The 25,053-nt window shown below is 47.8% G+C and overlaps 3 protein-coding genes across 4 annotated transcripts; 1 reads left to right on the top strand and 2 right to left on the bottom strand.

Annotated features, from left to right (window-relative positions):
- The first annotated feature begins 739 nt into the window (after positions 1-739).
- On the top strand, positions 740-3,763 carry LOC120682292. 2 transcript variants are annotated; one of them, XM_039964116.1, is made up of 4 exons: positions 766-1,044; positions 1,194-1,400; positions 2,915-3,025; positions 3,326-3,763. In XM_039964116.1, exons 2-4 carry the CDS (start codon positions 1,284-1,286, stop codon positions 3,563-3,565), a joined length of 468 nt encoding a protein of 155 aa, XP_039820050.1. In that variant the 5' UTR covers positions 766-1,044; positions 1,194-1,283; the 3' UTR covers positions 3,566-3,763. The 2 variants fall into 2 exon arrangements, with proteins under 2 accessions (XP_039820051.1, XP_039820050.1); XM_039964117.1 differs by lacking the exon at positions 1,194-1,400 and having other exon boundaries at positions 740-1,044; positions 3,326-3,360.
- A 986-nt stretch (positions 3,764-4,749) lies between these two features.
- Positions 4,750-6,099, bottom strand: LOC120682291. Its single transcript, XM_039964115.1, has 2 exons — positions 5,729-6,099; positions 4,750-5,541 (listed from the first exon to the last, which is right to left on the bottom strand). The coding sequence occupies exons 1-2, from the start codon at positions 6,067-6,069 to the stop codon at positions 5,538-5,540; spliced, it is 345 nt and encodes a 114-aa protein (XP_039820049.1). The 5' UTR covers positions 6,070-6,099; the 3' UTR covers positions 4,750-5,537.
- Positions 6,100-15,861: 9,762 nt separating this feature from the next.
- Positions 15,862-19,906, bottom strand: LOC120681122. The gene is made up of 4 exons (XM_039962657.1): positions 19,357-19,906; positions 19,158-19,268; positions 16,083-18,904; positions 15,862-15,867 (listed from the first exon to the last, which is right to left on the bottom strand). The coding sequence occupies exons 3-4, from the start codon at positions 18,669-18,671 to the stop codon at positions 15,862-15,864; spliced, it is 2,595 nt and encodes an 864-aa protein (XP_039818591.1). The 5' UTR covers positions 18,672-18,904; positions 19,158-19,268; positions 19,357-19,906.
- Positions 19,907-25,053: the final 5,147 nt, after the last annotated feature.

Raw genomic sequence — 25,053 nt, 5'->3', positions numbered from 1 at the left:
GGGGGGCGGACAGGGGCCCGGCCTCCATGATCCCCAAATTTACATTAGAAATTTAAATTTTGATTAAATTTTATATAAATTTATATAATTAGCCTCTTTAATAATAAAAAAAATCAACTTCCTGTCTCCACCCTGGCCGTGCCTGCCCCGGCGCATCTGCCATGATCCATGCCATGAGCCCATGACTCGCTGCTCCCCCGCGGATCCATGGATCGATCGCTGCGCCGCGCACCGGGCGCACGCGCTCACTGTCCCGGTCTCTGCGCACCGTGCAGGGTCGGCGATCGGCATTGACTTTCCCGGGGAGATTCTCCGCGCGCGCGCGCGCGCGCACCGGCCGCCCAGGCATGGCGCGCTCGCACGCACCCCCCGCTGCCCCGCGCCTTTTTGCACCGCATCATTGCATGTGCCAATGTGTCCGGCCGGCATCGTTCGCCTTCGCCTTCGCCGCTGCCGTTGCTCCCCTGCCGTTGCTTCTGGAGACTGGATGGCGTAGTGAAGATCCTGAACAAGCATGCATCGATTCATCATTCGGAAATCTGGTGCTGGTTGTGGTTTGTGGCCATTCGGGACAGCAACCTCGTTGCTACTACGACCACTACGCAATTGAGATTGGCCATCAGGCTGCTCGATTTGCTTTTTCATTCAGCAACGGAGGAGCCGGTCCATGCACTCAGGGCTGGGCGAAAACCAGCTGAACCGGGCCGACCTGACGAATAAAATGCGGTACAGCCGGACGGTTTTGATCGGGGGCATGACTCCGTTCCAACCATCGTCATTCTGCGCTAGGCTCAAGGGCAAAAGCGGAAAGAGAAAAAAAATCTGCAGAACGGACTTGGCTGGGCTCTCCCATCTCCCTCCCCTCCCCCACCCGGTTCTACCGCCGCCAGGCCCGCCACCATCGGCGACCTCACCGCCGGCGCGTCGCCATTCCGTTGAAACCTTTTTCCTCGTCAGGGCAAGGCACTCCCCCCACCCCCCCACTCCCGGCCCTCTGCTTGGGCGGCACCGGCGTGGGCCGGGGATCGGTGCCTCCGTTTCCTCGTAAGTGACCCACTCCTGCCTGGGCGGATTGTTTGTTCTTCGAAGTCCCCGATTCTTTTCCTCCTCTATCTGTTCTGTTAGCCGCCGATTCGTTTGCGGCGTGGTGACCTTCTTGTCTAATCGAGCCCATCCGTCCGTGGATCAACTAGGCCCTTCTTCTTCGTCCTAGCGCGCGAGGCCGATCTACATCTACCCTTGGCGCGGGGCGTCGGCGGGCGCGTGCTCCCGTTCACGGAGGGATGGACAGGCTGGTGCAGTTCGGGAGGAAGGCGTGGTTCATCGTGCGGGTGATGTCCGGCTACGAGGAGAGGCGGATCCGATCCTACAGGCTGCAGCTGCAGAAGCGCCTCGAGATGGCAAGTACTTTCCCCACGAGATTTCATTCGAGATATTGTAGCAGTGCGTACTGTCCTGTCTGACTCCATGGTGTAACCGACACTTGCTGGGGAAAGTGTAGCACCAATTTTGCCTTTTAAGCCCCGCATGGAACCAGATCTTCTAGTTGTTCTCTCTTGTTGAAAGTGGGATCAGGTTAAACAGTAGAGGTTCCATGGTGCCATTGCCGCTTCCTGTTCAATTTAAGTTGTGAAGTTTAGCTGATTTGCACTCTATGTCTAGTGCTTAGCATTTAGTGCGAAACCTGCTTTTACGCAGCTTAGGTGCAGAAAATTGGTATTTTTTGTCAACATTATTGATCCGAAGAGGTACCCGGTGCATATAAACTTTTGTTTAGTTCTTAACATTGAGGACAAGTTATTGTTATATATATCATACCATTTCGAAATGATTGTCATTTCAATATTTTCCCTACATGATAATTGATCTTTATTAGACAGAGTTAGTTACTCTTATGCAGAGTTCTGCAAAATACTCTCTAGTGTAGTTTATTGATGTGGTAGAATTCATCCCTTTAACTTCCAACAATTTGTTGTTATATGATGTAGTTTTATAGGAAAATCGTGTGGTTTTCTCTTTGGTCATGGTTTTGAACAGGGGTATCTTGCAGATTGCCCTGGTCTGAAGTTGAAAATGCTCCTTGTTATAAAGCGTGGTTTTGACTTATGATCTTTATTTTGTGCAATGATGATCATTGAACAAGGAGTACTATTGCATTTTTTTTTTTGGTATTCTGCATCAACCTTTGAACATTGTTTCAAAAAAAAGTTAGCATCTCCTAGGCATGGAAAATATTTGAATTATTTAGTTATTTAACTGGCTATCATAAAACAGGATGTGTCCTTTTTTCCACCTGTCCGCTTCGATTGTTGTGTAGCAAGGCTTCATGCAAGTGCAATACAGTTCTTGGATTATTCATGTTGCCACTGTTAGTTATGTTGGCATTTTAGCAACATAAATATTGGGTGGGCAAAGCTGTGAGTTGCTTAGTGTATTCACTTTAATGATGTTGTACCATTATGTAAATGTTAGCAGAGGGGTTCGGCAGGCCTTTTGGGACTTGGGTCTATTGCCGCACATGCTTGTGCATGTCCCATAAGGGATAGTTTGATTAGGTCCTAATTGTATTAGGCAAGGACTCCCGATTGGTTCTGTTCCTTGTCTATATATTTTTACCTGTGCTTTGCACCTATAATCAATCTATTATCCCGAGCCACATATGCTTTCAGTAAAGAAATACTGGTATATATGATACTACGCTTAGAATGTTAGCTAGTACGAACTCCTTCATGTAATTCAAATCAGTGTTCTGTCCCAAAAGGTAAGAGAGAAAAGGGTTGATTGTTTGTTGCAAAAGATACAGAAAAGCTAGCTTTCGTATCAAGTAATATCTGTCTTAACAATTACAAATATCAGTTCTCGCATATCATTTAGTCTGTGTAATTCCTTTGAATATATACTATTGTTCATTCAGGCCCAAGCTAGGAAGGAAGAGCTGCGGAAACAGCCAGAAAAAGTTATCTTGTCAGAGGTTCGTCAAGTGGTTCAGCAGATGCAAGCTCTCAATCAGCATCTTGAAGAAGCTGTAAGTTTACACCTAAAAATTTAGTCAATGCATGCCTTGGAAATGTATACTGCATTTTGCAACAACTTAGTTTCTTAAAAAAAATGTACTGTGTGCTGACAGAAGTGAGACAATTAGACAAAGGTTGGGAATCATGCTATTGGCATGTGGAAAACAATGCAATTGTATATGTTTGGTTGATGTGAAATATTTTGAATATATACTGATGCAGTTTCATGGGACATCGTGCATGGCAATAAGATGAATGCTTCCTGGGTTATGCATATCCATTGCTAACTTGTTTTACATTGTAATTTTCAGGAAACTGCCATAGATGAATACTTCAAACCAATTGACAAGAATGCTAAGATCATAACCAATATGCAGTTGGAGAAAGAAGAAAAGCAAATGAAGGAGATGGCAAAAGTTATGCAAGAGCAAATAAAAATGCAAAGAGAAATCGCGATGAAAAGAGCTGAGGCCGCCAGCCTAGAGTCCAAGGATGCTCAAGTGAGTGAAAAAGTAGATGAAATCCCTACGAAACAAGAGACTGTAAAATAGATACTATGTATTGTTCCTTTTCTCAGGAAGTTAGTGTGCCTGTGCATACTCTTTGCACTTGTTTTGGGCTAGGTAATAAGTATGTACTATGCGACAGTCACCAATTTTGTACTTCTCAGAGGCTATTCTTTTCTCTGCGGATTATTGTCGGGCATACTCCCTTTTCATTTTTCTATTACCACGGAAGATTTGTTTGGGCCGATGATGGGCTATGAGATGGAATAGTGTTCCGAGCATTAACATGCTACTGTATCTCTATATTGAGGTGCTGAATCTGTCATTTTTTGTAGAGGAGCTGTTGAATTTTGCAACTTTATGATTCTAGACTAGATGATTTGCTCCTTGAATGCGGTATATGTTTGTTTTTTGGAGATAAAGGTGCGTCATGATTAGTGTGATTCTGCCGGTTACCTGCAGTGGATATAACATATAAATAAATAAATCATCATGATATAACATCAAATGTTTCATAGTGTAGTGGTTAGCACTCCAGACTTTGAATCTGGCAATCTGGGTTTGAATCCCATTGAGTCCTTCCATTTTTGGTAATTTTTGTTTTGGGTTATGCTCCGGCCTTCAGATTAAACTCACTAGTAATCACTTTTGGTAATTTTTGTTTCAGGTTATGCTCCGGCCTTCAGATTAAGCTCACCAGTATATAATCACTAAAACAGTGATGAATATTTATTTTTTCCATATCGAGCACTAGTATAATCTGTGTTTGAATCCCATTGAGTCCTTCCATTTTTGGTAATTTTTGTTTTGGGTTATGCTCCGGCCTTCAGATTAAGCTCACTAGTAATCAATTTTGGTAATTTTTGTTTCAGGTTATGCTCCGGCCTTCAGATTAAGCTCACTAGTATAATCACTAAAACAGTGATGAATATTTATTTTTTCCATACTCGAGCACTCTGTTGTTCTATTAGTATTTCTGCTTTGAAGGATCATAAAAAGAGCGATAATCATCAGGTTGTTTGTTCCAAGTATGGAAACGAAATTGTGGAAATAGTTTCTTTAACCCCTTTTCCTTGGAAGTAGAAACGAATTAGCGGAATCAGAAAAAGTAAATTTGCAAGCTTGCAGCTCACAAGAATTGTGGATTCAGATGAAACAGAGCATGCATGCGAGGATTCTTCCTTGTTCACAGACATGAAAATAGAAACTGTCCCAGTACTCGAGCAAAATTAAGAACTCGTCAGGATGGTGCCATTTCAGTGTTGCATCACAAGCTAATTCCTTGTGTTGATGGCTAGATGGTAGATGCCAAAACATGTTCTGCTTAATACAGAGCCTTATCTCCCAGCTGCTGACGCTCGCAAGAATAATTCACACACCACAAACACCATACATTGAAGCTTAATAAATGCTTCACAAATCACAGAAGTCGGCATCAGGCACACAAACCAGATGTCTCTTGGTTCATCAAACATTACATAGCAAGCAAACTCAGTGCGCATCCACGACAGGCACGCTCGCGTGCACACACACACACGCAGCTGCTGCTTATTAGCTCCGCACTCCGTTCCAAACGGAGTAGCAGGCACTCATCAAGCCACACAACATCAAACACACACATACAGCAGGTGGGCAGGCACACCCAGACCCAGCTACTGCTGCTGCTTCATTGTCTAGGATCCAATCGCAAGCCACACACTCGAGCACACACGCCGGCCGGTGTCTGACCGTCTGAGCGCAACACACGCGCAGGCAGAAAACCCGGCAGCCTTTTTATTCCAAAGCACGCGGCATCCGCTAGGCCAACTCGGCTAGCATCAGCGCAAGCAGGAAGCCAACCTGAGGCCCCTACCTTGTCAACAACAAACTCAACGAAAGGCAGCTGCTGCAGCCTGCAGCAGCATCAGTACCGTCACAGCAAGCCAGCAACCCTGCCCGACCAGCGTCCATCGTAGAGGGCGAACGAGTCGGCCATCTCCCGTGGCAGCAGCGGCAGTGTTGACGCACGGCTCAGGATTCACCTAGGCAATGCGAGAGGCAGAGAGTCATAAAATGGCGAGTGAGTATGCAGTCGATAGGAAGAATGAAAGAGAGGTTACACTTCACCAATGTAATCTTTCAACAAAATAAAGTTTCACAAATGTACACTTGGTGTGCAGGTTACAGAGCTTGGTGTACAGACTACAGAGCAGTGTGCCGTGTGCGTACCTGAGAACAGTGCCCCTGAGGAGGCGCCTCCTCCTGTAGTAGAGCGAGTGCACGGGCGGCTCGAAGAGGCTGGGGTGGTGGCCGGCGGCAAGCCCGTCCCACTCCAGCGCCTCCCAGACATCCTTCTCCATCTCGACGGCTGGTCGCTTCACGCGTGGCCCGCGGCCCCGCAAGGCCGGCAGCCGGCGCAGGCCGAAGCCCCCCCTGATCCTGATGGTCTCGAGCGCCGGCGCGAGCATCTTGACCTCAGATATCTGCCGCAGCTTTGGCAGGTCGTGCAGGTGGATGGTGGTCAGCTTTGGGAATGGTAAGCCATGGGCGACTATCTCCTCCGGGTACATTTCGTCCAGCACGAAGACGTGCGTGAGGTCACCGCAGTGTGAGGAACGAGAGTACTCTATTCTACTTGTGATAAGTGAATTGTCAATCGTGCGGTGTGATCGTGCGTTTGGTCTTTGGATTGCAGGTACACGGGCGTCGAGTGTCGACGGGGAGCTGCCGTGGAGGTGCTGTGGCCGATGGACCGTGCGGTGGACGGCGGTGAAGGGCAGCCGGGACCGGAGCTCGGACCGGGCGGCAGCTGTGGCGTCCACTCCTGGATCGAGGGCGCAAGCGGCGACGGAAGACGGGTTTCTTGGTTTGCGCCACAAAACCAAGGAGGCGGACGGCGGTTGAAGACGCAGAGTCGTGGAGGCACGGGCGTCGGTCTCGGGACTGACGGAGGCGACGGGCGTCGACGGCGTCTAGGGCCTCGCTGCGGGCGAGGAGGTGACGGGCGTCGGGCGGTGTCTAGGGCCGTCAGGAAGCCGAGGCTGGAACGGCGTCTAGGGCCACGGCGTGGAGGCGGGAATCTTCCCGCGCGTGAGGTTTTTGGCGGTTTTCTCAAAACCGGCCACCTATCCGGGTTTCGCGGACCCTCCAAAACCGCGGACTGGATCTTCATCAAGACGGCGGCATCGCGGAGAAGACTTCGTTTCGAAGAAAGAACCTCGGCCGTCGGATGAGATCGTTGTACAGGGGGTGCTGCAGGCCAACCGGTCTGACCGGTCCAGCGTACTGGTCAGACCGGTCCCGCGGGTATAAATACCCCTTCACTTGTGTTAGGTTAATAGCGGCTTTTGTAATCTGTTCGTGGACTATCTGTTTCTCCAGGCCGCCACCCCTGTGTTCTCCTCCCCCTGTTCCTCTCTTTAGAGTAGATTTGTCCATGGATTTGTGAGACTTTGTATTGAATGTGATTAGGAAAGGAGGCCCCATCCTCCTTGTGCCCTCTGGGCTTTTGAATCAATCCAATTCTGTCTCTCTTGTGCTTTTTGTGATGGATTTTCGTTTCGATTTTAATACACTTGATTGCGACGTTTCGTAGAGCTCTTTGGAGTGATTCCCGTGCTACTAGCTGCGTGCCAAATTTTCTGGAATCACGAGCTCATCAGAATTCGAGTTCTTGAGTGTTTGAGAAAACCGCAATCCCTTTTGATCTCCCCCATAATTCTCACGTTTCGTTGATTTTTAGACCGAGATCTTTTGGGGATATGTTCACGGGGTAGGGGCTAAGCAATCCCCCAAGTTTCACCGATTTTCGTAGTCATTTGCTCGAGATTCAACGTTTGAATCCAATTTCTCGGGGGTTTTCTAGGTGCTACCGGTCAGACCGGTAGGCACGACCGGTTAGACCGGTCCAGCGCACCGGTCAGACCGGTCCTGGCAGATCAGTGCTGCAGTTTTTCCAATTCGCTTCCGATTTGCTTCGTGGTTTCGCTCGCTCGTTCGAGGCCTTTTGTGTTGGGTTAGCTTTTCAATAGCTACTCCAAACTTTGGTCAGAACGCTTGAGGGTTTGGGCAATTTTGAGATATTTGCCGACGATTCGAATTTCGAAGAAATTTTGATCGGCTCCCATTCACCCCCCCTCTGGTCGCCGGCTTCGGTCCCACAATTGGTATCAGAGCTTGGTTGAGGTTTTCAGTACCTTAACCGGTTCGAAAACCACTCGGCGACCATGGCGAGTCTTGGTAAGATCCCGGTGTTTTCTGGCGAGGATTATGCCTACTGGAAGATTCGCATGAGAGACTTCCTGCAGAGCATGGGAGCCGATGTCTGGGAGATTACCACGAACCAGCTTTACGAGGTGCTGGCTGTTCGGACCACGCCTCTTCAGGTGACCCAGCACGAGGCTAACGCCAAGGCTGTCAATGCCTTGTTCGCTGGCGTTTCTCGTGCGGAGTTCTCACGCGTCCAGGGTTTTCAGGAAGCCCACAAGATTTGGACGTGCCTTGAGAACTACCACGAGGGTACACCTCAGGTAAAGGCCAGACTGTTCGAGACTCACCGGCGTGAGTACGAGAACTTCACACAGGAGCTGGGTGAGAGCATTGACCTGATGTTCAGTCGTTTTCAGTCGATTGTGAACAAGGTCAATGCGAACAGATCTGCTGGTGCCCTTGAGTACACAGAGCACGAGAAGGCTCTCAAGTTGCTCTACGCACTTGACCGCTCTGTGTGGGATCTCAAGGTGAACACGATCATTGAGTCTGCAGGCTATGAGACTCTGACCGTGAACGAGCTTTTCAGCAAGCTCAAGGCCACGGAGGTGGATAACCAGACACGAGCCAAGCTCAATGGTGCCCCTCCTTCCAAGAGCGTCGCTCTTGTGACTGGCCCAGGTGGATCGAGCTCTAACGCTAACTCTGCTCTTGGCTTTTCTCTTGCCTCTTTGCCTTCTGTTTCAGATGAGCAGCTGGAGACGCTGGGCGACGACGACTTGTGCCTCCTCATCAGCAAGTTCCAGCGCGTCTACCACAACAGGCAGAGGAAGAAGAACCCCGGGTGCTACAACTGCGGCGATCTGAACCACTTCATCGCCGATTGCCCCAAGAAGTCCGGCGGTGGCCAGAACAACTCCTTCGACTACTACCGCCACCGCGACCGCGACGAGGGAGGCTCCAACAAGGAGCGTCGGCGCCACAAGCACAGCAGTTGTGACCGGGGAGGACGCTTCGACAAGGAGTCGCTCAAGAAGCGCTTCCAATACAAGGCCAAGAAGCGGGAGAAGGCCTTCCTGGCACAGCTCAGCGACCTCGACAAGAGCTCCAACACCGACCGCTCTTCTTCACCGACCTCCGACGACGACGACAAGAAGAAGAAGAAGCGGGACAAGGAAGCCACCGGCTTCATCGGACTTTGCTTGGCGGCCGGTCGGCGCAAGAGCTTCTGCACCATGGCGGGCGAAGCCGATGGTGCTCGTGCGTCTTCAGGTGGACATGCTACACCGACGCACTCCGGCTCTTCTCCTGGATCCGAGAGCAATTCAGAGGTAAACTCCACGATCGACCTGCTTGATACAGAGGTTAGGGAGTTGTACGCCGCTCTCGACAACCAGAAGAGGCTGCTTAAGGAAGCAGCTAGAGAGCGTAGAAAGCTTAGGGCTGAGCTGGCTTGTGCTAGGGAGAAGTCTAGTGAGGATGAGTGCGCTGGCTGCATATTTCACATGAACGATCTTGTTGCTCTCCGTGCCAAGCATGATGAGAACGTCGCGAACCTAGATATTGCTAAGACTTCGCTTTCTGACGTGTCTCACGAGCTAGCCAAGGCCAAGCATGAGTTTGAACTTGTCAAGGACGCTCCCATAGTTAATGATGTGCTTGAATGCGATGAGTGTCCTATTTTTAAGTCCGATTTAGCTTTGTTGCAGTCTAAGTTTGCTACTGTTGTGTGCGAGCTAGAGGAGATGAAGTCTAGGCCAGTTTTGCTTGGCGCTTGTAAGCTTTGTCCCACGCTTAGATTGGAGCTAGAGGAGAAGAACGCTTTGATCAAGTCTTTTGGAAAGACTAAGGTCGTAGAGTCTAGCCCACCTATTGACTGCTCTGTTTGCCCTGGTTTAATTGCTGATTTAGATAGTCTTGCGGTAGAGAAAGCCAACTTAGAGAATGAGAATACCTATCTTAGGGCGATTCTGAGTTGGGTCTCTAGCAGTGAGCCGCAATTGGGCATGATGATTAAGCAGTTCAAGCATGGTGATGGGTTTGGGGTCGGTTACACATACACGAAGTCAGACTTTGACAGGTTGTATGATAAGATTGGCAAGGCTGCTGGAAACACTGCTAGCACGAGCACGCAGCCTTCACTTGTTGACCCCGCGGATGGTGTGCTTAAAGAACCACCGAAAGCACCTCCGCAGAAGCAGGTTTGGGTTCCAAAGCCCAATGAGCTGAGGAACTCCCTCGACACGCTCCCTGCTGCCACAGCCCAGGTTGCCCAGAAGAAGAGGGCTGCTCCTCCCCGTCCGCAGGCTAGGCCTCCTCCTCCCAAGCGTGAGGTGAGGTACCACTGCGAGTTCTGTGACAGGGAAGGTCACCTGGAGGAGTTTTGCTTCAGGAGGAAGCGGGCTGTGAGGAGAGAGCAGGAGAGACTGAACGCGGACATGTACTCTGCTCGGGTGCATGATCCTTCTCGGCGTGGTGATAGGCGAGATGCTAGGGCGCGCCGTGTAGGTGGAGGTCAGGGAGACGGTGGTGGTTACCGTGCTCCAGCAGGTGGTCGCTTTGCCGGCCGTGCTCCTGGTCGTTTTCAGTACGGCTATGGACCACGAGACCGAGGCTTTGAAGGAGGTTTTGAGGCTCCACGCTTTCCTCGCGGTGGTGTTCGTCAGTCACGTGGTAGACGGGACGGGGGATACGCTTTGTCTGGTTTTGCTAACCCTTCTATAGAGCAAATGGCTCGACACTGGTTTGCTTCTCACTTTGCTAACCCCAGTGTTGAGACATTTGCTCACCCTTTGTCTCACTACTGATGTGCAGGTCGGAGGCTTGGAGAACAGGTGGATCATGGACTCCGGTTGTTCGCGCCAGATGACCGGAAATGACAAATAGTTCTCCAGCCTCACCCCGATGCGCTCAAAGGAGTACATTGTGTTCGGGGATAATGGAAGAGGAAAGGTACGTGGACTTGGCGCTGTTCGAGTTTCTGATCGATTTACCCTGAGAGAAGTTGCTTTAGTTTCGAATCTTGGTTTTAATTTGCTCTCTGTCTCGCAACTTCTTGATGAGGGGTTTGAGGTTCGCTTTAAGGAGGGCTGTTCGCGTGTTTTGGATTCCAGGGGAGATTTGGTTTGTCGGATTACACCTCGCGATCGGGTTTTCTTGGTTGACTTCTCTGGAACTCCTTTTAGCCCTTCTCATTGCTTGATGGCTGGTTCTTCTTCTGATTTGTGGAAGTGGCATAGGAGACTTGGACATTTGAGCTTCGATTTGTTGTCGAGACTGAGCTCACTTGGCCTGATTCGAGGATTGCCCAAATTGAAGTTTGAGAAGAACCTTGTTTGCCATCCGTGTCGCCACGGGAAGATGATTGCCGCTTCTCATCCGCCTGTTAATCAGGTGATGACCTCTCACCCTGGAGAATTGCTACACATGGACACAGTTGGTCCTTCTAGGGTGATGTCTGTTGGTGGGAAGTGGTACGTACTTGTGATTGTGGACGACTTTTCTCGCTATTCTTGGGTTTTTTTCATGAGAACCAAGGATGAGGTTTTCGAGTTTGTTCGAGACTTGATCTTGAGATTGAAAAACGAGCTACCCCAGGCCATGCGAGCGATCCGCTCTGACAATGGCACAGAATTCAAAAACGCTCGTTTTGATGTCTTTTGCAGTGATCAAGGTCTTGAACACCAGTATTCTTCTCCCTACACTCCACAGCAGAATGGAGTTGTAGAGCGGAAGAATCGGACGCTGGTTGAGATGGCGAGGACGATGCTCGATGAGCATAGGACTCCTCGCAAATATTGGGCTGAAGTGGTTAACACCGCTTGTTACGTGTCCAACCGCATTTTCTTGCGTGCTTTCATGCACAGGACGTCTTATGAGTTGCGGTTTGGACGCCAGCCCCGTGTTGACCATCTCAGAGTTTTCGGTTGCCGGTGTTTTGTGCTGAAAGATGGAAATCTTGATAAGTTTGAGTCTCGCTCGTCTGACGGTATTTTTCTCGGTTATGCTTCTCACTCTAGAGCGTACCGTGTGCTGATTATTGATACTAACATCGTCAGAGAGACTTGTGAAGTCACTTTCGACGAGACTGCACCGTGCAATTCTTCTGTCTTTGAAGTTGCAGGAGATGATGAGCTCGGCACCTCCATCTTTGAAGATGAGGAGGAAGAAACTGCAGATGGCGAGGCTGAGGCTACCACGCGTGCTGTGGACCCAGCTATCTCTGCTACGAGCTCGGACGATGACGACGGCCCCGACCCGACTACGTCTACTTCCCGGGGGCTGTTCGAGGAGGTGACTCAGGCTACACCAGCTGCACCTGAGGAGGCACCAGCTTTGGTTGAGGAGGAGGCGACTTCGACACGGGAAGCACCGCGACATATTCAGCGTCGCCATCCACCTCAACAGATGCTAGGTGATCTCAACGAGCGAGTCACCAGGTCCAAGGTAACAAGTATCGCTGGCTTTGACCATTCAGCGTTTGTTGCCTCTTTTGAGCCCAAAGATATTGGACACGCACTTTCTGATTCTAATTGGGTCAATGCCATGCATGAGGAACTTGAAAATTTTGAAAGAAACCAAGTTTGGGTCTCAGTCGAGCCTCCACCTGCTTGTAATCCCATCGGAACGAAGTGGGTTTTCAAAAAGAAGCAGGGTGAGGATGGTTTGGTTGTTCGAAACAAGGGTCGTCTTGTGGCCCAGGGGTTTTGCCAAAAAGAGGGTATTGATTTTGAGAAAACCTTTGCTCCTGTTGCTCGTTTGGAGGCTATTCGAATCTTTCTTGCATTTGTTGCTTCCAAGGGTTTTAAGGTTTTCCAAATGGATGTTAAATTTGCCTTCTTGAATGGTTTTATCGAAGAAGAGGTTTATGTAAAGTAACCCCCTGGTTTCGAAAATCCCAAGTTTCCAAACCGTGTTTATAAACTTCAGAAAGCTCTTTACGGTTTGAAACAGGCACCTAGAGCTTGGTATGATAGATTGAAAACATTTTTGCTGGCTTAGGGCTTTAAAATGGGATGTGTTGATAAGACTTTATTCCTCATGCGATCTGGCACTGATTTCCTTTTGGTTCAGATATACGTGGATGATATTATCTTTGGTGGCTCTTCTCACGCTCTTTAAAATGGGATGTGTTGATAAGACTTTATTCCTCATGCGATCTGGCACTGATTTCCTTTTGGTTCAGATATACGTGGATGATATTATCTTTGGTGGCTCTTCTCACGCTCTTGTGTCCAAGTTTTCTGAGCAGATGTCCAGGGAGTTCAAGATGAGCATGATGGGTTAGTTGCAGTTCTTCCTAGGGCTGCAGATCAAGCAAACTCCTCAGGGCACTTTTGTCCATCAAGCCAAGTACACTAGAGACTTGCTGCAGAAGTTCGACATGAGCGACTTGTCTCCTCAGCCGACTCCGATCAGCACATCGACGGCGCTTGATGAGGATTTGGACGGCGAGGCGGTGGACCAGAAGGAGTACAGGAGCATGATCGGCTCTCTCCTGTACCTGACGGCGACGCGACCGGACATCCAGTTCGGCGTCTGCCTCTGCGCGCGGTATCAGGCTTCGCCGCGCACCTCCCACAGGCAGGTGGTAAAACGCATCTTCAGGTATTTGAAATTCACCCCTGAATTTGGTCTTTGGTATTCTGCGGATTCTTCTCTGGTTTTGGTGGGCTTTTCTGATGCCGATTTTGGTGGGTGTCGGTTGGATCGCAAGTCGACATCCGGCACTTGTCAATTTCTCGGTACATCTTTGGTGTCTTGATCCTCTCGCAAGCAGGCTAGCGTAGCGCTTTCTTCCACAGAAGCCGAGTATGTTGCCGCTGCTAGTTGCTGCTCCCAGATACTTTGGATGAAACAAACCTTGCAGGATTATGGTTTGAGTTTCGGTACGGTTCCCATTTTTGTAGACAACATGTCAGCCATTAGCATTGCAAAGAACCCTGTCCTACACTCCAGAACCAAGCACATAGACATCCGATTCCATTTCCTGCGAGACAATTATGAGAGAGGACACATAGACCTGATCCATGTCCCTTCAGAGAGGCAAACTGCAGATATACTTACCAAACCGCTAGAGCAAGACACTTTTGCTCGCTTGCGAGGGGAGCTTGGGGTTTGTTACCCCTTTTGATCGCTGACTTTTATTTTGGTTAGCTTGGTAGGTCTTTGTTTTGCTTCTCTTTGTTTTCTAGGCTTGGTAGTTGCATTGTGCATATGCATTGTATATGTTTGCATTTTGCATTGTCTCACTTGCACTAACATTCTTGTATACATTGCTATGATCTTCTAGTGCCTGCTAGTGTGAGTTGTTAAACTTGATCATGTATAGCTTGCTCCACTGTGTATATGACATCATCTGAGTTAAGCTATTTTGATTTAAAAATCTGAAAACATGATCACCCTGTCTTGGCTACTAGCATGTTAGGGCGTGTTGATGTGCTTTGCTATCTTATTCATGCTAGTGTGCTTTTTCGTTCAGCAATTCATACTTGAAATGATCTAAATCTGATAAAAATTGCTTGAACTGCTCATGAAATGGATTGAAAAGATCCAGGTGGGATTGCTTGTCGCACTGATCGAGCTTTTGGTACGGCTCACTTTGCACTTGTGAGAACCCGGGCAAGGCTGTGCATGACTGAAACGAGTGCTTTAAGCTTCTGATTGTCTGTTGGCATAGACTTGACCTCGTTGCTAAGTAAAGCATGACAAGCTTTCAACCCCTGGCATTAAGAATTGCTTGATACAAATTTGATTGAAAAAAAATGAATGATCGCAACATGTTTTGGATGGTTTGGCTCACCTGTATGAGTTTGAGTAGCACTGCTTTCCATTCCCTACTTGTTAGTGCTAGATCATGGGTGATGCTTTTATTTCTCATAAACTGAACTTGCCTAGCTCTAGACTGATTTGATATACCCTGTTGGGCTAGATGCAGGTCTTGTTTATGGATGCACACACGCTTGAGACTAGATGTTGCTCATATCTTTGTATCCCTGAATGCTTTCACTTACACCTCCTGCATTGCATTCATTGCATAGCATCTGTTCAGGGGAGTCTCAGCTTCAGGGGGAGCTCTAGGTCTTTGTAGCCTTGATGTGTGCATGTGCCAACAAGGGGGAGAATTTTGAGAGAAGTGATCGAACAAGGGGGAGACTTGTTTGATTTTTGAAAATCTTGTTGTGCACAGGGCTTTGAGAGTGCATCATTTTGGGAAAGTTGCACTTGTGAGAGGGAAAAACTTTGCTTGGGGAGTTTCTGCTTTGGTTTGGCTCCTGGTTTCCTCGTTTTCCCTCTGCTTCTTGCATGGCTGCGTCGAGCGTTACCTCTGTCTTTGAGGAGTCAAGTAAGTGATTGTTCTTGCCTTTCTGAGCTTTTCGTCACTTGCTTGAGTTCTTCTCTTTCGTGCTTCTTTGTTCTTCTTTGGTTTCACTTCTCTTGGTTCGTTTGTGGTGTGTTGACAATGCACTCATCAAGGGGGAGATTGAGGAACGAGAGTACTCTATCCTGCTTGTGATGAGTGAATTGTCAACCGTGCGGTGTGATCGTGCGCTTGGTCTTTGGATTGCAGGTACACGGGCGTCGAGTGTCGACGGGGAGCTGCCGTGGAGGTGCTGTGGCCGATGGACCGTGCGGTGGACGGCGGTGAAGGGCAGCCGGGACCGGAGCTCGGACCGGGCGGCAGCTGTGCCCTCTGGGCTTTTGAATCAATCCAATTCTGTCTCTCTTGTGCTTTTTGTGATGGATTTTCGTTTCGATTTTGATGCACTTGATTGCGACGTTTCGTAGAGCTCTTTGGAGTGATTCCCGTGCTACTAGCTGCGTGCCAAATCTTCTGGAATCACGAGCTCATCAGAATTCGAGTTCTTGAGTGTTTGAGAAAACCGCAATCCCTTTTGATCTCCCCCATAATTCTCACGTTTCGTTGATTTTTAGACCGAGATCTTTTGGGGATATGTTCACGGGGTAGGGGCTAAGCAATCCCCCAAGTTTCACCGATTTTCGTAGTCATTTGCTCGAGATTCAACGTTTGAATCCAATTTCTCGGGGGTTTTCTGGGTGCTACCGGTCAGACTGGTAGGCACGACCGGTTAGACCGGTCCAGCGCACCGGTCAGACCGGTCGAGCGCACCGGTCAGACCGGTCCTGGCAGATCAGTGCTGCAGTTTTTCCAATTCGCTTCCGATTTGCTTCGTGGTTTCGCTCGCTCGTTCGAGGCCTTTTGTGTTGGGTTAGCTTTTCAATAGCTACTCCAAACTTTGGTCAGAACGCTTGAGGGTTTGGGCAATTTTGAGATATTTGCCGACGATTCGAATTTCGAAGAAATTTTGATCGGCTCCAATTCACCCCCTCTGGTCGCCGGCTTCGGTCCGACACAGTGGATGATGTGGAGGGTCTGCAGGCTGGGGAAGGAGGCGATCCACACCGGCAGCGCGAACTGGAGCCTCGGGCAGGAGCGCAGGTGCAGGTGCTGCAGCTTTTCGAAGGAATTAAACTCTTTAACACCTTGGCTCCAAATGCACCGGGCCATCTGGAGATCCGATGCCCAGATGGTCTGTAGTGGTTGATTATTATGTTTAAATTCCAGTCCCTCTGCAGGGAAGATCGTATCCAAGTTGGGGCACCTCTCCACGTGGCACCACTTCAGGCGACGCCAGTTCCCCGAGGGCATGCTAGCGCTGGTTGCGGCATCATGCACGTGCAGGGATTCGGCGAAATATACTGTTAAATCACCTAAAGAGGCTTGTGCCCTCATATCCCGCAGTAGTTCACTACCCAAGCTTCGGCTCTCCCCACTAATCTCAACATGATGATCTGACCGTTGAGCCGGGGGCTGTGGAAACACCAGCATTATTGGGACATTGTTGCCAATCTCGGTGGTTACATCACCATACGGACTCGCTAGAACATGGTGCTGGGGACTATTACTAGGTCCTGCAGTCCTCTCATTGACCGTCGCTTCGAGTTGAACACCCCCACCGTACTCAACTGAAGAGGTGGCATGGATATTGAAATGAATACCCTCATAATAGGGTCTTCGACCTGCATAATGTTTCACCAGGCGATACAAGTACCTGCCGAGCCTCGCGTCTGCAAGGACAGCATGCAACTGCAAGCTGCGATGTTTGTGCTGGGCAAGGGACGGCCGAGCAAGTCCAAGTGTCCTCTTAGCTCGCGTGTCTATGCACACCTCTTCCAGCTTTAGCTGTTCCATTGAATCATCTGATCCCCAAATTATTGCACGGAGGTTCTCACAACCCAACAAAAAGAGCCGCTTGAGTACCGGGACATCTACCACCATAGCTTTGAGGTCAAGTACCTTGATTGCACTTCCTGAGAGGTCTAGCTCCACAAGATTAGGTAGTCCGCGTAGAAACAAATTCTCCAATTGCGTGCAGCCTTGTAGGGATATCTTGGAAGTTTTGGCACCCCTTTTATCCGCATCATGGGGCTGCTTCGGTTCAGAAAATTCTAGGGGCAGCTTAAAGGATGACGTCCATTTGGTTGCCGGTCCATATCCATCAAAACTAAATGACCTTAGGGAAGAGGGAAGCCCGTCTGGCACAGCAACATTCGCTAGCCCGTCGCAACCATCAAGGATAAGCATCTGGAGGCTCTTCACCATTGATAAGTTTGCTGGCAGATTATCCATGTCTCTGTTACCTGACAAATCAAGTATTTCCAGATCTATTTTGTCCACGAATGAGTTGTTGCAATCTGTTGATGTCGTCTCTGCTTTATGAGTGGGTTTGATTATCCGAAGCTTTTGGAGGTAACACAGCCTTCCCTGTAATCTACTTATTAACTGCCAACACATGAATCCCTCAATATTTAGCTCCCTGAGGTTAGTCATGATATCCATATTGTCTTCAGATAGGATATCATCCAATTCTGTGTAACGTAAGTCAAGCACCCATAGGCTTTGTAGACACACCCAGCTTGCATTGTTATCTCCGCCTTCACTTCTGCTGTCATGTGTGCAGTGATCCAATCCGAGGAATTTCAATCCCTCACACTGGAGGAAAGGAGGTGACATAAAACTGAAGCTGCAATGAGAGAGAATTAGCACGCCAAGGTTGCAGCAGTGTTTAAGAAACACATTTGGTGAGCCTTGTGGGTTCTCAGACTTGTCTAGTGCTACGAACAAAGATGATGCCCTTTCCAATATAGCTTTTGTATCTTCTTGTATTGTCAGATTCTTTGAGGTCATACAAATCCAACGACAACATGGGCTCTCTCTAGAGTAAGAAATACCATCCTTCTTGACCACCAAAAATGGAGCCTCTGGGTCTTCCATGAGTCTTTCAAACACTTCATCAAACAGAGAAGTATCATCACACTCCCAATGTATTTCCTGATGCAATGCATCAGTAATCTCCCTTGTTCCATCTCTCTTAATTATCCCATCACACACCCAGTAGTTTGGAGAATGAGCCACCCAATCAAATCCCGTGGCCCTGTGAAAACTATATTGCAAGAACAACTCGTACAGGCAACACTCCATTACCATTGTTGGATCGACGCCTTGCATCCATGGGTGGCGAGCGACTATGTTAGCTGCTTCTTCATGCAGCAGTGCATGAAACTCTGAAGTACTTGATTGGTTAGTTAACAAATAATCAAAGAAAAAAAGGTGGGTGTATCTTAGCTTGCTTGATATCTCATCACGGTGATCATGTATGGTCAAAGACCGTCTTTTGAATGTCCATAATATTATGTGGTCGAGATACTCAGGACTAATGCCAAAGGAACGTACATCAACCTCGTCATCACTTCCATTAAGGAAAACCATCATAAATTTTCTATTAATCAGGGGTTTGGCAATCACTTGCGAAACACTAGGTATCACATCCCTAGAGCCAAGGTCCACACCATTGAAGTCATCCTCTTCATCCTGCTTGTCAAACGTGGCCATCACTGTTTCAGGGTCTAGTTTTAGCTCCTCTGCGATTTTCCTCTGCATCACCCTTCTACTTTCCCATGCTGAGCAATCTATGTAAATTATTGTGTCAAAGCATAGTTCTGAAGGATTTTTCTTAGCTTTGATTGACCGTAGTTCTTGTTCTATGGATCTGAGAACCGGGCCGCCCCAAAGCCACTCCAACCATTAAAATAGAAGACCTTTTTGTCACTCTCGACCCGGATAATCTCAAGTATCTCCTCTCTGGCGCCATCAACGTCTCTTGCGCCGATAGACTGCAGTGGAGTTAGGAGGAAGCAAAATGAGGCTACATTATATATATGAATCCGTTGCAGCTTCAGTTAGTAACTAGTCAATGCATTACGAATGCATATGCTCTGGTAGTGTGCATGAGATATATACGAATCGAAGGATGCTGGCGCATGTATAAACCAGCAGCTAGCAGAGTGCACCTAGCTTCTGCAAAATTGTTTGAATTAGTTGTACCAATGCTTACAGTCGCATGAATTACATACAGTAGTGCCGTACCCATGTTTCCATGATGAAATCCCTCTTGCCTTAGAAGAACAACAACAGACAGGAAATGCGCGCACGAACGCCGATCTAACCCATGAATCCGCTGGTTCGGTCAATCAACACCTGCGCACAGTATTATTGTAAACGAGCAGCGCAGTACAGTACTACGGGTAGTATTAAAGGCCAATGAGTATAGAGGAGGAGCACACACCTGTGGAGAACAATCCTTCCGTCTGTCCAAATTAACTCCAAAGGCCAATGAGGAATTAATTAATTAATTAAAGGAAGGCGCATCGATCTAACCCATCATTACTCCGTTGATGTGTGCTCGCCTTCAGATCGAACAGGAGCCGGCACGAAATGCAATCGCGAGGCGGAGGGCGGCAGGGCTTAGGAGTGTAGTGCTAACTGTTGTGAGGCACCACGGCAGTCGGCAGCTATGTTCCTTTCTCTGCACAACGCATGGTTCCTTGCTTGCTGGCTGGCTTCCTCCCTGTACGTTTTGCTTGCTGGGTGCGTTGCTTCTCACAGCAAGCAAAGCATCCTCCCTTCTCTTTTTCCAAAGCAATGGATACTTCCCCTTTGCTTTTTGGAAGATGGTCGGCGGTAGCTGTAATTTGTGTTAAAGACAGTCATGGATGGCCCGGTAAAGAGCAGCAGACATTTCTCCTTTAAAGAAGAGATTGCCAAAGCTTTTGCATTTTCTTTCTGTCCTTTGAAAAAACTTTTGTGTTATCAATTGAAGTCGAACTCATAAATGGAACATGTCCTCCCTTATCTCTGGTTGCTCGCTTGGTGAATCACTGTGGCCATGCCAACAGTTGGTATAAGATTCGTCCGCTGTTCAGATCGCTGAAATCCATCGGGTGGGTTGGCCGAGATAGAGTTGTGTGCTGCGCAGAAGCGGTCATTGTTTGTATTTTCCTGTAATTCCTATGCTCTTCTGGCTCGACTTGCAGATGTTCTTCCACGGCATCGTCAGAATATGGGCATTGGCAGCAGTGTGGTTCATGCAGGTATTATTGTGGCGTTAGCGGCGGTAGATCGAGATCTCTTTTCAGGCTCGGCGGCAAAAACGTCGACGCTTGTTCATGGGATCCTAGTGTGATTTTTTAATCCCATTGGCCCTCGGCTCGAACACAACTCCGGTGTGGTTTGTTAGATTTATGGGCTTGCACCATATAAATAATTCTAATAAATCTCAAAGGCCCATTAGCGCTAAGAGGAGGTACACCATCTATTAGTCCCGTATTGCTAATGGATGAGAGTGTAGGGGGGTTTTCTCCCTTTAAATACGGATCACCTCCCTCATGAAAAAAGTGCACCATAGAAATCGTTATACGTGGAGTCCCCTAGGTTTGGGAATTCATAAGACGATCTAATCGAGTTAGGGGTTTTGCCTCTTCTCGCTGCTGCGCCGCCTTCGTAGTTGCTCCATCCCGAACGCCGGTGTGCACCGGCGAACGGAAGAGCAGGTCTCCGGAACCGCTCGCTCTTGTGATCCTGCACCGGAAGAGGGCGAATAAGGTTTTTAGGAAGCGCCAAGCGCGACTGCTCATCTTATTCACCACGACTCGTTCTCCGTCCAAGTCAGGAGCTGTGGCGTACCGTCGTCTGCATCGCCGGTTGCTGCGCTCTGTTCGAATGACCATCTTCGTCTCGTCTGCGCCTTTCGTCTTCCTGGCAGCTCCCGCACAGTACGTATTTTGTGATCAGATCTGTTTCGTAATCATGTTTTCTGAGATCATATTTATGATATACGTACTGTCTAGTATGTTAGAGTCATGCATGCTAGATTAATTCTCGTCATGATAAATCTAGTTCGGAATTTAAACTTACAGTTGTCTATTTCTCCAACAATCCAAAAATCTTATTATAAGCAATCTGTTGATTTAACAATGGCTGGTTTCGCTGAGTCACTGAGGCTAGAAAAGTTACTGGCGTGAACTTTAAGATTTGGAAGTCCAAGGTTCGCCTCTGGTTTACTGCTATGCACATCTGGGACATGAGACTTGGCAAGCCTGAGGGCGTACTTACTGCTGAAGAGCAGAAGAAGTACGATGAGGTCAATAATCTCTTTGTCGGATGTATCATTAGCAATCTGTCAGACGGATTAGTCCGTGTGTACATTGATGAGACAGAGGCGAAGACGCTGTGGGATGCTCTGGTTGTAAAGTATGATGCAACAGATGCGGGCAATGAACTGTACCTCATAGAGAGTTTCCATGACTACAGGATGGTGAATAACTGTTCTGTGGTGGAACAGGCGCATGAGGTGCAGTGCATTGTCAAGGATCTTGATCTCCTTAAGTGTCCTATTCCCGACAAGTTTGTGGCTGGATGCATTATTGCAAAGTTGTCTTCCCAGTGGAGGAACTTCGCCACAACTCTGAAACACAAGCGACAGGAGATACCAGTCGAAAATCTGATAGCGACTCTTGATGTTGAGGAGAAGGCTCGGAAGAAGGACGTGACTGAGAAAGGAGATCAAGGCCAGTCCAGCGCCAACCTGGTCCAAAAGTTCCCACATGGCAAGAACAAAGGGAACAACAAGCCTAACAAGACCACTACCTTCAAGAAGAAGAAGAACAAGACTTTGGAAAAGTGCTATGCATGTGGTAAGCTTGGACACTTCTCCAAGGAGTGCCCAGATCGAGCAGGCCGCAGGGCCAAGAAAGCAAATGAGTCCAAGGATGTCAACATGGTGACCATAAACAACACTGGAGATGGGTACGGTAATTTACCTACAGTTCTTTCAGTTTTTCAATCCACGAGTTGGTGGCTTGATACGGGTACTAATGTTCATGTGTGTGCTGACATCTCTATGTTTTCTTCTTACTAGACCGTCCATGACTTCTCCGTGCTGATGGGGAACGGTTCACATGCTTCTGTTCATGGTGTCGGCACGATAGATCTGAAGTTTACTTCGGGGAAGATCGTGCAGCTGAGGAACGTGCAGCATGTGCCCACTATCAACAAGAATCTGGTCAGCGGGTCAGTCCTATGCAAGGACGGGTTTAAGGTAGTGTTAGAGTCCAATAAATTTGTCGTGTCGAAACATGGACAATTCGTTGGTAAAGGCTATGATTGCGGAGGCTTGTTCCGCTTTTCTCTTGCTGAATTTTGTAATAAGTCGATGAACCATATTTGTGGCAACGTTAGCGATGATGCGAGCGTTTGGCATTCACGTTTATGTCATGTTAATTTTGGTTTGATGTCTCGGCTTTCCAGCATGTGTTTAATTCCGAAATTCACCATTGCTAAAAGTTCTAAGTGCCATAGTTGTGTGCAATCAAAGCAACCTCGGAAGCCTCACAAGGCTGCTGAGGAGAGACACTTGGCACCTCTAGAACTCATACATTCTGATCTATGTGAGATGAATGGTGTGTTGACAAAAGGTGGGAAAAGATACTTCATGATGTTAATTGACGATGCGACTAGATTTTGCTATCTTTATTTGTTGCGAACTAAGGACGAAGTGTTAGACTACTTTAAAATCTATAAAGATCAAGCGTCTAAGGTCAGATCGTGGTGGCGAGTATTTTCCCAAAATATTTGATGAATTATGTGTGGAGCATGGAATTATTCATGAAAGGACGCCTCCCTATTCTCCCGAATCAAACGGGATTGCCGAGAGAAAAAACCGCACGGTGACTGACTTGGTTAACTCCATATTAGACACAGCTGGTCTTTCTAAGGCATGGTGGGGGGAGGCTGTATTGATTTCGTGTCATGTCTTGAATAAAGTTCCAAACAAGAATCAAGATCAAACTCCATATGAGATGTGGAATGGGAGAAAACCATCACTTTCTTATCTGCGCACGTGGGGGTGCTTAGCGAAAGTTAATGTGCCTATTCCAAAGAAGCGCAAGTTGGGACCTAAGTCAGTGGATTGTGTCTTTATAGGATATGCTCAGAGGAGCATTGCTTATAGATTCTTAGTGGTTAAATCTGAGATACCAGATGTGCATGTTGATACTATTATGGAATCTCGTGATGCAACATTTTTTGAGAATATTTTTCCTATGAAAGATATGCATAGCAATTCTAAATTTTCGACAGAGATAACTCCTCAACCTGCAGTACCTATCGAGTCTTCTGAACAATCCGATGAACATGAGCATGTCCTAGAGAAGGATGACAGTGAAGCTCCTAGAAGGAGCAAGAGACAAAGGATTGTAAAATGCTTTGGTGACGATTTCACTGTGTACCTTGTGGACATTACTCCCACGTCCATTGCAGAGGCATATGCATCTTCAGATGCAGATGATTGGAAAGAAACAGTCCAAAGTGAGACGGACTCAATTCTTTCTAATGGAATATGGGAGCTCACTGAACGACCCTATGGTTGCAAGCCAGTAGAATGTAAGTGGATATTCAAGAAGAAGCTTAAGCCTGACGGTACTATTGACAAGTACAAGGCTCGGTTTGTTGCTAAAGGGTACACACAAAAGGAAGGCGAAGACTTCTTTGATACTTATTCACCTGTCGCTAGATTGATCACTATTCTACAACAACAACAACAACAACAACAACAACAATATAGCCTTTTTTCCCAAGCAAGTTTTGCCTTCAGCTCGAAAACAACTTCATTGCAGGTAGGGACACGTAACTCCACGTTGGAGCATCGTCTACGGTATCCTGAGTTGATCCCGCCTAATCGAGTCATCGTCCATTGATCAACTTGATTAGAGGGACCCAACCCCGGTAGTCCTTGGAATGTGTCATGAGCACCGCCCAGGATTTAAACACACTCCACGAGCACAACAGTAACACCATTACATAGGCACGTCCAACACACGAGATCATATTACAAAGCGGTTCAAAGTTTAATACAACAAGTCTTTAGAGTTTTTGCCGCGGGAAGTTCTACTACTGGCACTCCATACATAAAGCAAAATAAGAAGGTAACACTATATGCCGATAGTGCCCTTCACATAGCCACCGGCCATCTACTCCTCACCCGCACCTCCGTCCGCGGGGTAGAAGTAGCCGAACACGGCCTCCGGCTGCGCCTCACCTGCATCAACTTAACGGCAGCACCGTGAGTACAAAAGGTACTCGCAGGGCTTACCCAATATGGGTATATAATATCCCGACCTCAAGGAGAATGCATTTGGTTAGTAGCAAGGATAGGGTACGGTATTTAACTTTTGCATAAAAGCATCTAACTTTGATCAAGTTGTAATAAGCAAAAGACAGAGCATCTATGATCTCTAGAGCATGCATCAAACAATTACATAAATAAAGTGTTCATAAATCATAAGCTCAATCTTCCATGAACTTCCTCGGTAACTCTACGTTAAAGTCAAAGTACAAGTGCGTGCTCAATGTCAGAGAGCGCGGCTATTGCAATAGATCGAAAACCCTGCAGGGGTGTACAACTTTTCCCACACGAGAACAAGACCAACGACCATACCCACGGCCAAGGATAAGTGTTGATTCATGCCTCAACCTTTCGCACAAACACAACCGACTATGAGCGAACGGTCGAGAAGGACAAGTGCACCGGAAACGCCGATCGCACTCCATCACAACTCGCACCGAATCCGATCAAGGCAAGGTGTGACTTATGTTAGTTGGCTTACCGTACCATTATATAGTATGTGGTTCGTACGGAAAGGTGCTCAAGTATCAAAGCGATTACGCATCGGTCATTAATCAACTCAAGCAAGACTAACCATGTGAGCTCCATCCCAACATGGCCCTATCATACTTGCCCAAGTCCGAATCATCTTTCATATTTGCTCAACTTTTATCCATACTTGACTAATCATGTAAATTAATCAAACATCCTATAGCTCGCGAGTGGTGGTGACCTTGCCACCTCTCGTCTTGTACCGTAGCTAAGCATGACTAAGCATATAGTTCGTGACACCTATTCATCAAGGTTGATAATGCATCAAAT

Source organism: Panicum virgatum, chromosome 7N, assembly GCF_016808335.1.
Source record: "Panicum virgatum strain AP13 chromosome 7N, P.virgatum_v5, whole genome shotgun sequence".
Lineage (NCBI taxonomy): Eukaryota > Viridiplantae > Streptophyta > Magnoliopsida > Poales > Poaceae > Panicum > Panicum virgatum.
This window is presented reverse-complemented; position numbering and strand designations above follow the sequence as displayed.

Coding starts and splice junctions, on each gene's coding strand:
- LOC120682292 (XM_039964116.1), top strand. CDS start 1,284: ATGGACAGGCTGGTGCAGTTCGGGAGGAAGGCGTGGTTCATCGTGCGG. Junction 1,401..2,914: donor TGCAGAAGCGCCTCGAGATG/GCAAGTACTTTC, acceptor TTGTTCATTCAG/GCCCAAGCTAGGAAGGAAGA. Junction 3,026..3,325: donor ATCAGCATCTTGAAGAAGCT/GTAAGTTTACAC, acceptor TGTAATTTTCAG/GAAACTGCCATAGATGAATA.
- LOC120682291 (XM_039964115.1), bottom strand. CDS start 6,069: ATGTACCCGGAGGAGATAGTCGCCCATGGCTTACCATTCCCAAAGCTG.
- LOC120681122 (XM_039962657.1), bottom strand. CDS start 18,671: ATGCAGAGGAAAATCGCAGAGGAGCTAAAACTAGACCCTGAAACAGTG.